This window comes from Pongo abelii, chromosome 14, assembly GCF_028885655.2.
Source record: "Pongo abelii isolate AG06213 chromosome 14, NHGRI_mPonAbe1-v2.0_pri, whole genome shotgun sequence".
NCBI classification, from domain to species: Eukaryota; Metazoa; Chordata; class Mammalia; order Primates; family Hominidae; genus Pongo; species Pongo abelii.
The window spans coordinates 28,221,147-28,237,439 of NC_071999.2; the positions used below are offsets into that span (position 1 = coordinate 28,221,147).

Below are 16,293 nucleotides of genomic sequence, written 5' to 3' on the forward strand. Positions count from 1 at the left end.
TGCAACAAACTGTGCCCATACAAGGTGGCGAGCTTGGTAAATGTTTCGTGTGTTCTGACTGCTCCACTGACCAGTGGTTCCGTCATCTCTCTCCTTCTTCTCTGGCCTCCCTATTCCCTGAGATACAATATTGAAATTAGGCCAATTAATAATAACCCTATAGTGGCCTCTAAGTGTTCAAGTGAAAGAAAGGGCTGTACATGTTTCACTTTAAATCAAAAGCTAGAAATGATTAAGCTTGGTGAGGAAGGCATGTTGAAAACCAAGACAGGCTGAAAGCTAGGCCTCTTGTGGCAAACAGTTATCCAAGTGGTGAATGTAAAGAAACAATTCTTGAAGGAAATTAAAAGTGCTGCTCCAGTGAACATAGGAATGATAAAAAAGCAAAACAGCCTTATTGCTGATATGAAGAAAATGTTAATGGTCTGGATAGAAGATCAAACCAGCCACAGCACTCTCTTAAGCCAAAGCCTAATCCAGAGCAAGGCCTCAACTCTGTTCAATTCTATGAAGGCTCAGAGAGGTGAGGAAACTGCAGAAGGAAGGCTTGAAGCTAGCAGAGGTTGGCTGAGGTTTAAGGAAAGAAGCCATCTCTATAACATAACAATGGAAGGTGAACCAGCCAGTGCTGATGTAGAAGCTGCAGCAAGTTCTCCAGAAGATCTAGCTAAGATCACTGATGCAGGTGGCTTCACTAAACAACAGATTTTCCATGTAGACAAAACAGCCTTCTATTGGAAGAAAATGTAATCTAGGACTTCCACAGCTGGAGAGGAGTCAATGGCTGGCTTCAAAGCTTCAGATGACAGGCTGACTCTTGTCAGGGGCTAATGCGGCTGGTGACTATAAGCTGAAGCCAGTGCTCACTTACCATTCCAAAAATCCCAGGGCCCTTAAGAATTGTGCTAAATCTACTCTTTCTGTGCTCTATAAATGGAACAACAAAACCTGGATGTCAGCACATCTGTTTACAGAATGGTTTACTGAATTTTAAGCCCAATGTATAGATCTACTGCTCAACAAAAAAGGTTCTTTCCAAAATACAACTGCTCACTGGCAAAGCGCCTAGTCATTCAAGAGCTCTGATGGAGAGGTACAAGGAGTTTGTTGTTTTCATGCCTGCTAACACAACTTCCATTCTGCAGCCATGGATCAAGAAGTAATTTCAGCTTTGAAGTCTTATTATTTAAGAAACACATTTTGGGCTGGGCACGGTGGCTCACGCCTATAATCCCAGCACTTTGGGAGGCCAAGGCAGGCAGATCACCCGAGGTCAGGAGTTCGAGACCAGCCTGCCCAATATGATGAAACCCCATCTCTACTACAAATACAGAAATTAGCCAGGCATGGTGGCATGTGCCTGTAATCCCAGCTACTCAGGAGGTTGAGACAGAAGAATCGCTTGAACCCAGGAGGCGGAGGTTGCAGTGAGCCAAGATCACACCATTGCACTCCAGCCTGGGCAGCAAGAGCAAACTCCATCTCAAAAAAAAAAAAAGAAAGAAAGAAATACATTTTGGCCAGGTATGCCTGTAATCCCAGGAGTCTGAGGTGGGATGATCACTTGAGTCCAGCAGTTTGAGGTTCCAGGGAGCTATGGCTATGGTTGCATCTTACCGTACTCTCACCTGGGCAATAATGGAGCAAGACCCCAACTCTAAAAAGAAAAAAATACATTTTGTAAGGCTATAGCTGCCATAGACAGTGATTCCTCTGATGGATCTGGACAAAGTAAATTGAAAATCTTCCAGAAAGGATTCACTATTCTCCTTGTCCTTAAGAGCATTTGATGAATTATGGGAGGAGGTCAGCATATGAGTATTAATAGGGGTTTGAAAGAAGTTTACTCTAACTATCTTGGGTGACTTTGAGGGGTTCAAACTTCAGTGAAGGAAGTCACTGTAGATGTGGCAGAAGCAGCAGGAGAACTAGAATTAGAATTGGAGCCTGAAGATGGGACTGAATTGCAGCAATCTCATGATCGAACTTGAATGAATGAGGAGTTGCTTCTTATGAATGAGTGAAGAAAGTGGTTTCTTGAGATGGAATCCATTCCTGGTGAAGATGTTGTGAATATTGTTGAACTGACAACAAAGGATTTTGAATATCACATAAACTTAGTGGATAAAGCAGCAGCAGTGTTTGAGATAACGGACTCTAATTTTCAAGGAAGTTCTACTGTAGGTAAATGCTATCAAATAGCATCTCATACTGCAGATAAACCTTTCATGAAAGGAAGAGTCAATTGCTGAGGCAAACTTCACTGTTGTCGTATTTTAAGAAATTGCCACAGCCACCTCAACTTTCAGCAAGCACCACCCTCATCAGTCAGCAGCCATAGACATTGACACAAGACCTTCCACCAGCAAAAAGACAATGGCTCACTGAAGGCTTAGATGATCGTTAGGATTTTTAGTAATAAAGTACATACCTTAAAATTAAGGTATGTACATTGTTTTTTTTTAAACACAATGCTATTGCACACTTTAATAGAGTGTAAACCTTTTGTACTCATTGGGAAACCAAAAACGTGTGTGACTCACTTTATTGCAGTATTTGCTATATTGCAGTAGTGTGGAACCAAACCCTCAATTATCTCCAAGGTATGCCTGTATATAGAATTATCTAATAACTTTTGATCCACCAAGGTCCTAAGGCTCATCCATTTGACATGTGTAGCCACAGTCCAATTGTTTAAACTGTAGGACAGGACTTCATGTAGGACTCCATCAAAATGTACGGATCCACTCCACTGACGATGGACATCTGCACGATTTCCAGTGTTCTGTTATTACAGTGCTCTCTCTTTTTTTCTTTTCTTTTTTTTTAAGAGATTGGGTCTTGCTTTGTCTCCCAAGCTGGCTGTAGTGGTTCAGTCATACCTCACTGTGGCCTTGGACTGCTGGGCTCAAGCAATCCTCCTGCCTCAGCCTCCTGAGTAGCTTGGATTACAGGTGTGTGACACAATGCCTGGCTAATTTTAAAAAGCTTTTTTTTGAGATGGGGTCTTGCTGTGTTGCCCAGGCTAATCTCAAACTCCTGGACTTGAGCAATCTTTCTGCCTCAAACTCCTGAGTAGCTGGGACTACAGGAGTGTGCCACTGCACTCAGCTCATTTTTTGAGACAGAGTCTTGCTCTGTCACCCAGGCTGGAGTGCAGTGGTGTGATCTCGGCTCACTGCAATCTCTGCCTCCTGGGTTCAAGCGATTCTCCTGCCTCACCCTCTTGAGTAGCTGGGACTACAGGTGCACACCACCACACACAGCTAATTTTTGTACTTTTATTAGAGATGGGGTTTCGCCACATTGGCCAGGCTGGTCTCGAACTCCTGGCCTCAAGTGATCTACCTGCCTTGGCCTCCCAAAGTGCTGGGATTACAGGCATGAGCCACTGCGCCTGGCCCCAGCTCGTTTTCTTTGCTATTAGGTTTCTATTTAAGTCTTTTGCACATCTGCTTATAGGGTTGCTTATCTTTTCCTTATTGATTTGTAGGAACTCTTTAAATATCTTGGATCATTATCCTTTGTCCTGGGCCTGAACTCAGTCTCCATCCTTTAATTAGCTCTGCAACCTTAGGCAAGTTCCCTGACCTCCCTGAGTCTGTTTCCTTGCATTAAATTATGTTACAATACCAATTATGAGGTTGGCAGATGATGTACATGGGGTTCTTCTCACTGTGTTGCCCACACTGGACTGCAGTGACATAATCATAGCTCACTCCAGCCTTGAATTCCTGGACTCAAAGTGATCCTCCTGCCTCAGCCTCCCCAGTAGCTAGAACTATAGGTTCTATTAGCGCCACCATGCACAGCTAATTTTTTAATTTTTTTGTAGAGATAGGGTCTTGCTGTGTGGCATAGGCTGGTCTTAAACTCCTGGGCTCAAGTGATCCTCCTGCCCTGGCCTCCCAAAGAGCTGGGAGTACAGGCATGAGCCACCATGTCTGGCATAAGGGCAGATTTAAACATTATCAAGGATGCTGAAGATGAAATAATATTCCAGGCATATTGAGGTCATATGTAATAGATAAATCTGTGTTTTGGTTGAGAAACTCCCTCACCAAGGAAAGACAGAAGAAAACACACAGCAAGTACTCCGTAATGATTCTGTGATTAAGGATCGAACATACCTGAGCGAATCACTGAAATAAATCCCACTTCCAAGGTTTCCGACGTCTGTTCTTTGTACACCATGATCTTCCACTACTTTGGGTAAAAGCAACCCTCTGAAAAGAGAAGGGCAGGATAAGGTGTAAGCCCAACACTGACTACATCTCTCCCTTGCTCAGAATTTTGGCAGGTTCCTACTGAACTTCTGGCATTCAGAGAACTCTGCAATCAGGGTGAAGCCATGGTTGTTTCTGAAATACAAGGGAAATTTCTGCCTTTTATTATATAAACATCTATTGTTTGAATTTCACATTAGGAGATTGAATGAATTTTGTAAAATAGCTTTTGGGTTTTGGTCCTACTTAGAAAGCTCATCCCTACTTAAAGATTATTTTGAGAAGATTCTCCCATTTTTCATTTAGGATACTTTTATGGTTTTATTTTAAATATTTAAATATTTGCTCTGTCTGGAGTTAAAGTATGAGAAATTAGGTAAGGGTCCAACTTTATATTTTTTCCTTGTGGTTACCCATTTATCTCTATAGACAGTATTGAAGAACTTGTCTTTCTTCCACAAAGATAAGATCTACTTATATCCTAAATCTTCTGTGTTTTTGAGTTCATTTGTGTTTAATATTAATGTCACCCTCATTATGCTTCTTTTCCAGAATTATTCTGGTAATTTCAAAATTTAAAAAAAATTTGTGTTGTAGAATCAGCTTTTCACTTAAAAAAACTTATTGGTAATTTTATCATGATTGTACTAAATCTATAGACTAATCCAAGAAAAACTGGCATCCTTCTGATTCATGCAAGTTGTCTTTTGGGTTCCTCAGTAGTAGTTTAATGGTTTTTTGTTTTTTCTTTCTTTTCCCCAGGTGGATCTTGTATGTTTCTTTTTAAGTTTCTTCTGAGTAATTAATGGATCTACATTTAATAATATTTTCTCCTGCTCCTGTGACTTCAGTTTCAGCCCTAATATTAAGTAGTAATTCAAAGCAAACAGAATCTTAGAGTTATGTTTCAAATAAACAACTCATGTTGTCTGGTGTGCACTCTAATTTCTGGACTCTAAATATTGGGCTATCCCTAGATTAGATACACATGGAAGAGTCATGAATATAGAATCACTTTTCTTCATACGATACAGTCTTCAAGAAGCAATTCATACCTATGTACACATTTTTAAAATAATACATAATTTTTCAAAATAGAGATGAGATCTTGCTAGGTTTTCCAGGCTGGTCTTGAACTCCCAGCCTTAAGTGATCCTTTTGCCTCAGCCTCCCAAAGTGCTAGGATTACAGGTGTGACTCACCATGCCCAGCCATAAATATGTAATTTAAATTACACACTTAATTATAAAGTGTGTAATTTTCTCCAGAATGCAGTAAGCTAGCTGATTTTAACTGAAAAGACCCACATAATATAGAAAAAAGCAGGAAAAAAAGAAGTAAAACACTTCACATTTGTGAGCCTGAAATTTTTGAAAAATAAAGATGGCTATTCTTACCGACACAAGATTCCCACGATGTTTCGTACAGGAGAACCATGCAACAAGGGCCTCACATTGCCAAGTTTGCTCAAAAACTCTGTGGTTTCATTCACTCTGCCAGCTCTAAATATCTGCAAGACATCCACTGGGCTCTTACTGTAAGAATTAGAAGAAAAGCCTTTAGATTACATAATTGGAAACAAAACAAAAAGTCATTATAGCAGAAGAAATCCCAAAAGAGTCCAAATGTCCATTATCAGGAAACTGATTCAATGAGTCACAGCACAGTGTATCTTGGAATTATTATGTAGGTATTAAAAAAATCAAATTCTTTAACAAACATGAGGATATGTAGTAAAGTATACAGTAAAATATAAAATTTAAAAGTAGATTACAAAACTTTATACATAGTATTATCCCAATTTGTCAAATAAACAATAGTATATGGAATATATAATTCTTGCTCTGGGCAACAGAGCAAGACCATGTCTCTCAACAACAACAACAAAAAAGAATGCAACTTCTGGCTGGGCACAGTGGCTCAGGTCTGTAATCCCAGCACTTTGGGAGGCCAAGGCAGTTGGATCACTTGAGCCCAGAAGTTTGACACCAGCCTGGGCAACGTGGTGAAACCCCGTCTCTCCTAAAAATACAAAAATTAGCGGGGCGTGGTGGTGCACACCTGTAGTCTCAGCTACTCAGGAGGCTGAGGCAGGAGAATCACTTGAACCCAGGGCGGGGGGGTGGTGTAGAGGTTGCAAGGAGCTGAGATCGCGCCACTGCACTCCAGCCTGGGTGACAGAACGAGACTCTGTCTCAAAGAAAAGAAAGTTATCGGCTGGGCATGGTGTCTCACCCTTGTAACCCCAGCACTTTGGGAGGCTGTGGTGGGCGGATCATGAGGTCAGGAGATCGAGACCATCCTGGCCAACATGGTGAAACCCCGTCCCTACTAAAAACACAAAAATTAGCGGGGCATGGTGGTGCACACCTGTAGTCCCAGCTACTCGGGAGGCTGAGGCAGGAGAATCGCTTGAAGCCGGGAGGCAGAGGTTGCAGTGAGCCAAGATCACGCCATTGCACTCCAGCCCGGCGACAGAGCAAGACTCCATCAAAAAAAAAAAAAAAAAAAAAAAAAGTTATCGAATACCTTATTTTTAAGTGCTGTTTAGGAAACCAAGCAGGTTTGGAGAGAGGGTTGTCAAGAAAGTATTCTCTTGGGAGGTGACATTTATTGGAATGTGGCACTATAAAACGTGTATTTTAAGACCTCACTGGTTGTTATGGTTGGATGGGGCAGGAGTGGAGGAGAACATCTGGAAGGACACTGTAGACGGGATAACAGGATCTGGATTAAAGATGGCGGCAGAGTGAATGGAAGTAGCCAAGGGATGAAGGACACTTTGAAGGCAGAATTGACAGAACACAGTTATGTGGGGATGAGGGACAGAGAGACCCCACACTGGCTCTGAGTGGGTAGCTAAGATGGGGCAGTTGTTGGGGGAGACTAGGGTATGGCTGAGGGCAGCTGTGGTGGGAGGAAGGGCACATCTTCCCAATCCCATGTCCAGCGGCCTCAGGTCAGTACCTTGACATTAGCGATGGTGGGAGTATTTGCTTCCCAGAACTCAGCAAATATTCCAGACCAGGACTTTTCCTTCACAGAGCTGGCTTACCAGCACACCCCCGGGGTGAACAGCATCGGGGTGATTCAGGCTGGGTTATGTTCTACACCCAAATGTCAACAGTGGTTATATTATATCTAGGTTGTCTCTGGGTGGTGATATTTTGAGTGATTTTGTATTTTCTTCATATTTTTAGATATTTTCTTCATATTTTTAGATATTTTCTAAGCTTTTAGCAAAGAACACGAGTTTTATAACTAGAAAAAAGTAATATAAAGAAATCATGATTAGTGAAATGAAATGAAGAAAATCTAACTTTTCACAGCAGCAGGATCCTTCCCTAGGAAGAAGCCCACTTTAGCTGTGTGACTGCTTTTGTACGCAGAGGGTGGGGTGGCTTGCCAAGGGCTTGCTCAGGTAGCCCTGGAAGGCTGAACTGCCGCTGCCACTCCTGGGGCTTGACGTGGCTCTTCCTGTCTTCCTAGAGAAAGCTTATTGCCCTCCCGATTCCACCTTCCATGTCACTGGACTCTTACTTAGTACAGATCTCAGCAGACACTTAGGGGAGGGTCAAAAGTCAAACCAAAAGAATTTGATTACATATAAAAACAAAATATGGAGAAGGCCTGTGGGAATGAATATTTTTGAGACACAGTCCTGTTCTGTCTCCCAGGCTGGAGTGCAGTGGCGCAATCCTGGCTCACTGCAACCTCCACCTCCCGGATTCAAGTGATTCTTGTGCCTCAGCCCCTGGAGTAACTGGGACCACAAACGTGTGCCACCATGCCCAGCTAATTTTTGTATTTTTAGTCAAGATAGAGTTTCACCATGTTGCCCAGGCTGGTCTCAAACTCCTGACCTCAAGTGATCTGCCCACCTCGGCCTCCCAAAGTGCTGGAATTACAGGCATGAGCCACCATGCCCGGCCCGGACTTTTTAAAAATTAAAGTGAAATTCCAAAAAGATAAAATTAACCATTAAGTGTACAATTTGGTAGTATTTAGTACAGAACATTCAAAGTGTCATGTAATCACCACCTCTAGTTCCAAAATTTTTATTTGCCCAAAAGAAAACCCCGTACCGTTTGGCTGTCAGTCCCCAACCCTCCTTCTCATGGCACTAGGCAATTTGCTGTCTCCGTGGATTTATCTATTCTAGATATTTCATATAAACAGAATCGTATAATATGTGGCTTCTTTCGCTCAGCATATTTTTGAGGTTCCCCCGTTTGTAGTATGTGTCAGTGCTTCATTCCTTTTTCATGGCTGAATAATATTCTATTACATATATTTATCACGTTTTGCTTATCCACTTCCCTGTTGATGAGCATTTGGGTTATTTAACCACGTTTTGGCTGTTGTGAATAGTGTTGCTATGAATATTCAATACAAGTACTCAAATACAAGTACCTATTTGAGTACTTGCTTTCAAGTCCTTTGAGTATAGAACTAGGAGTGGAATTGCTGGGTCTTATTGTAATCATATGTTTAACTTGTTAAGGAATCATCTAACGGAGGCTGCATCATTTTTCCCTCCCATCAGCAATGTGTGAGGCTTTCAGTCTCTCTATATCCTCACCAACACTTATAATTTTACATTAAAAAGAAATCATATGGCTGGGCGTGGTGGCTCACGCCTGTAATCCCAGCACTTTGGGAGGCCAAGGCTGGCAGATCATAACATCAGGAGATCGAGACCATCCTGGCTAAAGCAGTGAAACCCCGTCTCTACTAAAAATACAAAAATTAGCCAGGCGTGGTGGCGTGCGCCTGTAGTCCCAACTGCTGGGGAGGCTGAGGCAGGAGAATGGCGTGAACCCAGGAGGCGAAGGCTTGCAGTGAGCCGAGATCGTGCCACTGCACTCCAGCCTGGGTGACAGAGCGAGACTCCGTCTCAAAAAAAAAAAAAAAAAAAGGAAATCATAGCCATCTTAGTAGATGTGAAGTGGTTTTGGGAAGGGATTTTGAGAATGATCAAGGAAAGCAGAACATAATTTTAGATGAGTCTGAGTCAGGCCATAAGGTAAGAGTGGCTGGGTGTGGTTTTAGTGGGGCTCTGGAAAACCAGCTCTCTAAACAGCAGCAGCAACGCCCCCGCACAGCCCTGATTTGCAGCATTTGCTGATTTCCATGGCGCAAATCCTTCCCGTGTCCAATTTCAAGCTACCAATGGTTTAACAACCAGCTCACCAAATCTCTTAAATGTTGACAACTGGCTCTCATAAGCTGGTATGTGCGGCTACAACTCACCACCATTCGTTCTAAGGGCTGTGCCAAGCTGACGAAGAGGAACTGCTGCAATGGAATGAACCACCAAGTCAAAAGAGTCAGTCCCATGCTCGAGAACAAGCATGCAATGGGGTTTCCAAACCGAGAAGCTGGGCACAGACTCAACCACGGTGACCCTCAGGGGTGCTGACACCCAGCAAGGGCTCATCTGAGCAGGTGGTCCATCATGTTTGTTGTTACTGGAGAATGCCCTTCAGCGCAGGACCCTGGGTATTCACAGTGAATGAGAGCACAAGTGTAACTGGTATTTAGGAATGTGTTTTCCAGGTTTTCAGGGGCAGTTTTTCATGCCACAGAGAGGCCACGTTAGAAGACGCCATACCCATATTCCTGCATGTTTAAATCTTAGTTTAAGTGGCTTTTTCTCTGTAATAACCTACAAAATACAAACTCGAACACGTTTTGATTTAAATTAAATTTAACTCTCAACAAGATTAGGTAACCTTGAAATCGGAGTGGAATAGAGGGTGATTTCAAGCACAGAATACTGCCCCAGGCACCATTATGAGCAGCGAAGAAAGTAATTTGTCATCACACCACCACTACTGTGGCTTGTTGCTGAAGATTAAATTATCTAGGTAATTACTGTAATCAGCTCTTTAACGGAGTCTCAAAGAGCATTATATTGTAACAGATCCTGAGATATTTCCTTTATGCTTACCTGTGATGATTCTGCAAAACCTCTTTTCTAACCCTGAGAAATTCTTCAGCATTCTGTTCAACGTGCTCAATTTTGCATCTCAAAGCTTGGTATTTGGCCAGGGATGGTGGGCTGGGTTTGGACAAATTAGTTTCACAGACATTAACCATGTCTCTTATTAGCTGTAGGTGGAAATAATACACAGATGTCAGAATCACCACATATCAAAATTAATATTTATATTACATTAACACTTTCTCAAAAAGATGGGAAAAGTCCATTTTCCCCCAAAGCTTGCTTTACTTTATTTATTTATGAGACGGGTCTTGGTCTCACCCACGCTGGACTGTATGTAGTGGCATGACCATAGCTCACTGCAGCCTCAACCTCCTGAGTTCAAGAGATCCTCCCACCTTAGCCTCCAGAACTGTATTTGAATGGGCACTATATGTTCCCTCTTAGCAATACTGATGACTGACATTTTTTTTCTTTTTTTTAAGATGGAGTTTTGCTCTTGTTGACCAGGCTGGAGTGCAGTGGCGTGATCTTGACTCACTGCAACCTCTGCCTCCTGGGTTCAAGCAATTCTCCTGCCTCAGCCTCCTGAGTAAGTGGGATTACAGGTGCATGCCACCATGCCCAGCTAATTTTTTGTATTTTTAATAGAGATGGGGTTTCACCATGTTGGCCAGGCTGGTCTCGAACTCCTGACTGGTGATCCATCTGCCTTGGCCTCCCAAAGTGCTGGGCTTACAGGAGTGAGCCACCACACCCGACTGACAGATTCTTTATGTTTGATGTTAGGTAAATCATAGAATTTTGAATTTGGAAGGGTCTTATATTTTCTCATTGACCAGTTCTTTCCTTATTTTGGATTACTGATTCCTCTGGGAATCTGTTGAAAGCGATTATTTCCCAAACATGCAAAATTTCACATCTATAAACTCCTCTGAAGTCTAGGACACGAATCTCTGATCTTGGCCAAATCCCTGCATGCACAGATGAGGCAACGCGGACCAAGAGAGTGACTTCAGCCTTGTCTAAGGCAGGGTTGGCTGCCGTGGCTGCCTTCCTCTACTCACTAAGCCTGCTTCTCTCCTGGCAGCTCAGAGGAGATGGCCCATTTCTGAGCAGCCACAGTGGCTGCAATCTCCTCACCAGCGACTGGTTTGAGAGATTGTGCACGACTTCATTCTGACCAGAGAAATATGAGTCTGCCAGGGGCTTCCGCTACATGACACACAAAGAACTATTACAGATGGGATGCTATGAACTACTGCAGCCATCTGCAGATCACGAGGAAGCCAGGCTAAGAGCAGAGCTGTCACTCTACAGGAAGTACAGAGGGACGGAAGGAGGCTGGGACCCTGATGATAACACTGACACACTGAGTCTCGGGGTGACCTAGGCCAGCAGGCAGCCCACAGCTGGACTTCTTATTGTCTGAGATCGTAAATGTCCTCATTGTTAAAGTTAGTTGCAGTTTCCCATTTCTTCTGCAGAGAGGATCCGAACTCATTCCAGGGTCTGAAAAGCTATTTTACAAGACAGCAATTTTAAAACTATTTCTGCATTTATGTCACTGTGCCAACATATTCACATTTGAAAATATGGTTTAACTTTCATAAGGATCCAGGGCTTTCTAAAATGGTTCAACAATTTATTTTCTAGCACAACTCTGGAGACAATTTCATGATTCAGTGTTATTTTATTCATCAGATTTCTAAAGACCCCCACCCTCAACGTATTTTATAGTAAATTGAATTCTATATTTCAGAGGTTACCTGGCAGAGGTCTGCTTTCTTAGCCAATAGTCCCAGGTTCACTTCTTTGGGCGTTGTGCCTTTGTGAGGTATCAGTCTGTAAAACTCTGTCATCATCTTTTGCAATTGCTCTGCTGTTTCTCCATTTTTCAGTGCTGCCTTTACTAGGAGGAGAATCCCCTCTGCCTTGCTCACCTTTCAACAGATCGTATATGCTTATTACAATGAAATCTCAATACAGAAATTAAGGAGCATGCACAAAACTATATAAATAATTGTTGGACATATCAAGACTACCCATTTTCTACTGGACAGCCATCACAAAGCAAATGCTGATCTTTACTGGAGACGTATCTCAGTTGTGGCAAAGATGCCATGAGGATTGTTGCAAAACTGGGCTCAGTTTTACTAGAGGAAAGAACCAGAGTCTTATATTTCTATACATATGTGGACACATCTACATACGTATACAGACAGAGAGAAACACTAATGCAACTGTGATAGACTTGCTTTTCACATGAGAAATTTAGAAAACTGTCAGAATCAGACCAGGGATAAAAACCTCCTGAATGTGTTTCTAATTACACAAGTACTTCATGGGCTTTATCCCAGTTAGCCATTTTCTCCTTGAGATAAATTAGTTTAATTCCACAGAGGAAAACTGACCATATTATTTCAATACAACAATGCAGTTGCACAAGTTGTACCATTGGGGATATCTTCTTTTGTCTGCTCTTTTCATTGCAATTATGCTTAATCAAGAAGGGAAGAACATTTTCTGGTGGTCTGGAGGCATGCCTGCCTTTCCTAAGAGTCAGAAGGTGCGAGACTGTGGAGTCACTAGGAAATGGGTTGGAGTCAGGGCATCTCACTGGGGACCAAGGCCACCCATATCCCTCCAGCTTCCTGCAAACCTCTTGGCACAGAGGATCAGGCCTCCTAATTGGCCAGCACCAGAAGCCTGCCTTCGATCAGCTCTTGAGGCTGATATTTTACAGACAGGGATGTCTAGGTTTCTCAGAAGCTTTTCTCCTCAGTGCTGTTAGTGGTCCCTTTCTTCAGGGTACAAGGAAAGAACATTTAGGAATGAATTCCAGAGCAGTCAGGCCAGCACGCAAACACATGTGTTATTGCTGATGCCAATCAACCAGGAGGCAGATTTCTCACATTCTGTTTCAGCGACACACCGACTTACATCGTTGAGGCTAATCCTGTTCACTGGCTTGAGAAGCATGTGTTCCAGGTGGCCCAGGGCCTCTGCCCAAATCATCTCTACTAAATCGCTCACCTCTTGGCTCAGAGTGCTTGAATTCATGACTTCCTCCAAAAGTAACTGCAACAATAAAATAGAAATGCCACCAAAAAGTCATCATGTGTGAGTTTGTGGAAAACTTACATGGGCCAACGAACAGAGGTGTGAGGAGAAATAATTAATTAGAGCCCAGGAGAGTCATCCCCAGCCAGGTAACTAAATCCTTTCTCTACTGGATCCTCCCTCTGTCTTCCTCCATTCTCTCTTCTCTGATTCCCTCCTACCCCCTTTTCTTCCTGTTCTATTTTTTCCTTCACCCTGTAAACTCTAGGCCTGTCAGTAGTAGTCAACACACGAAGTCAGGGTTAAGGACCCTTGACTCATGGCTAGGTTGTAAAGAGATCTCCCAAAAGCTGGGAGGGTCTGTTGCTGAAATAAGCAATACATCTCCTGGCTTGTTCTAAAACACATTCCCCACTCAACTTCCATGCCTTTCTATGAGTTCAGATTTCCTTTTCTGAACTCCTCCTCTTCCCTCCTGACAGTTATTTATTTATGTACTTGAGACAGGGTCTTGCTGTATTGCCCAGGTTGGGGTGCAGTGGCATGATCATAGCTCACTGTAACCTCGAATTGCTGGATTCAAGTGGTCCTCCTGCCTCAGCCTCATGAGTAGCTAAGACTACAGGCACACCACCATTCCTGGCTAATGTTTTTCAGTTTATGTAGAAATGGGTCTCTCTATGTTGCCAAGGCTGGTCTTGAACTCCTGGCCTCAAGTGATCCTCCTGCCTTGGCCTCCCAAACTGCTGGGATACAGGCATGAGCCACCAAGCTTGGCCCAGTTTTTTATTTGTAATAGAGAAAACATTTCTATTAAAAATATTCAATCAACAACAAAAAAATTATAAATCAATCTCACTGCTTGTAATTGTTCAGATGCTAATTGGGTTGCTTCAGGTGTGAAATGTTCTCTTAGTAGAAATCCTTGTTTCTTCAGTTCTTCAATGTAATTTTCATAGTATTCACTTGCATCTTCAGAGGTTTTCTTTATAGCAAACTGTCTTCTAGTCTGTGAATTATGGTGAACAGCAAAAGTACAGTCATTATTTACATATCTAGCTTTATTGAACACAAATAAAGCATTAGGTCCTTGACATGAAGAAGCTTAGAAATTAGTTTTTTTCAAATAATTACTTAAATTTTAAATTCTTTTTCTTTTCCTTTTTTTTTTTTTTTTTTTTTGAGACAGGGTCTTGCTCTGTCGCCCAGACTGGAGTGCAGTAGCACAATCTCGACTCACTGCAACCTCCACCTCCTGGGTTCAAGTGATTCTTCTGCCTCAGCCTCCTGAGTAGCTGGAACCACAGGCATGCACCACCACACCTGGCTAATTTTTTTTGTATTTTTTTGGTAGAGATAGGGTTTCAACCATGCTGGCTTGAATAACTCCTGACCTCAAGCAATCCACCCACCTCAGCCTCCCAAAGGGCTAGGATTACAGGCGTAAGCCACCATGCCTGGCCAGAATTACCAAAATTTTAAACTCTTAATAGCCTAAAACCTGGAGGTAAAGGGGAAAAGGCTTGAGAACGCACAGCAGACAGAAAAGATCATTTGTTTCACTGGAGAGTCACTCAAAGCTTCCTTCCAAATCTACAGACTCCTTACAAACCATTCTAATTAGCTTGGAAATCTGGTTTTCCAGCTTTTTGGAAATGAGAAAAAAAAAACAGGGGAGGGGAAAAAAGAAAAATACTTCAGAAAGGAAGAACTGTTAGAGACAGGCACACAGTGAAAATGAAATCACAGCCAATAGACAGGCAGGAAAGTTATTAGGTCATGCACGTGTTAAAGGCTCCAGCTCCTCCCTCATCCCAAACTGCCTACGGAGGTGGCACTTTCTGCTTTTCCGGGAAACTCCTGCCCCTGTAGTGGGCAGTGATCCTAACATTAACCCCAGGAAAATCTGGGAGAACCTGCCCCAGCTCAAAGCCCTGGTGTCCTTGTAGGTGTTGGCTGAGCCCCTGGCTTGGGGGTGTGGACCCCTGGAAAGCCACACTACTCAGGATACCCATAAGCCGCCCTCCTAGATAGGGGGGCCGCAGGATGCCTCTGAAACTTGGAAAATAGAAGTGCCTGTTGAAGTCACTCCATTTAAGAAGGTAGAGTTTAATGTAATTTTGGAAGATTCCCATCAAAATGGTTTTATTAAGCAGAAGGGCAGGCTGGAAAATCCTCTTCAGCAGAACAGCGGACTAAGGCTCACTGCTATCAAGGTGGACAGGCTTCTCTGCTCAGCAAACCAGGCTCACCCAGGGGATGCTATACACAGACTTGGGCTTGCTGAGGGAGGAAGGCACCCTGAGGGATGTCCTGGCCTAAACGATGCTATAGTTTTCTTTCCCAATGAAGAAAACAATAACACATTCTATCATGTTTTTCAGCTTCGTTTTTACTTACTTCTTACCCAAACAACTAAATCCTCCACAAAATACAGTATGCATTTCAGAGTACAAGGGTAACAAAACTCCTTCTCCTTCTTGGACACATTTGACCATGGATTCGCTTTCTAGCTCTGTTTCCACGGAAATCTGATAAAGATGGCATGTCAGCTGTAATAGTAGGCAAAATTGCTTATGTAATTGTGGCCTCTCATTGATAAATTGCATTGAGTCTGGGGGTTCAATGGTGGGAAACCCAAGCTTTGGGCTTGTCAGAGAGCAGACTCATATAATTGGGTATGTCCCTTGAGGGCATCTGGAACTTGAGACAATGCTACAAGAGCTATGGGCTCTTGTGGGGTAGGGCTTCCAAGCCAAGTGGATCTCACATCCACCTGATGTGAGTCTCTTTCTCTTGTACCTGAGCTGACACTCAGAGTGGGAACAAAGGGAAAAGCTCCTGGAGCCTGTGTGGGCCTCTGTGAGGGCCACTCTCATGGAGAAGTGACTGTTTCCTGGCCCAAGATAGAGCTGTAGGCAGGACGCAGTGGCTCATGCCTGTAATCCCAGCACTTTGGGAGGCCAAGGCAAGCAGATCATGAGGTCAGGAGTTCGAGACCAGCCTGGCCAACATGGTGAAACCCCATCTCTACTAAAAACACAAAAATTAGCCAGG

The 16,293-nt window shown here is 43.0% G+C and overlaps 1 protein-coding gene across 4 annotated transcripts in view; it reads right to left on the reverse strand.

Moving 5' to 3' along the window:
* LOC100938826 (protein mono-ADP-ribosyltransferase PARP4) overlaps positions 1-16,293 on the reverse strand; it is a 117,746-nt gene that overhangs the window by 59,369 nt on the left and 42,084 nt on the right. For all 4 annotated transcript variants that reach the window (XR_010136661.1, XR_010136660.1, XR_010136659.1 and 1 more), the window contains 6 exons: positions 14,096-14,245; positions 13,117-13,254; positions 11,943-12,116; positions 10,180-10,340; positions 5,624-5,761; positions 4,131-4,226 (listed from right to left, as the gene is read on the reverse strand). Coding sequence is in view for 1 of the 4 variants with exons in the window: in XM_063714756.1 (XP_063570826.1) it covers positions 4,131-4,226; positions 5,624-5,761; positions 10,180-10,340; positions 11,943-12,116; positions 13,117-13,254; positions 14,096-14,245 (857 nt within the window). In the remaining 3 variants the exon portion in view is untranslated. The remainder of the gene's footprint in view (positions 1-4,130; positions 4,227-5,623; positions 5,762-10,179; positions 10,341-11,942; positions 12,117-13,116; positions 13,255-14,095; positions 14,246-16,293) is intronic.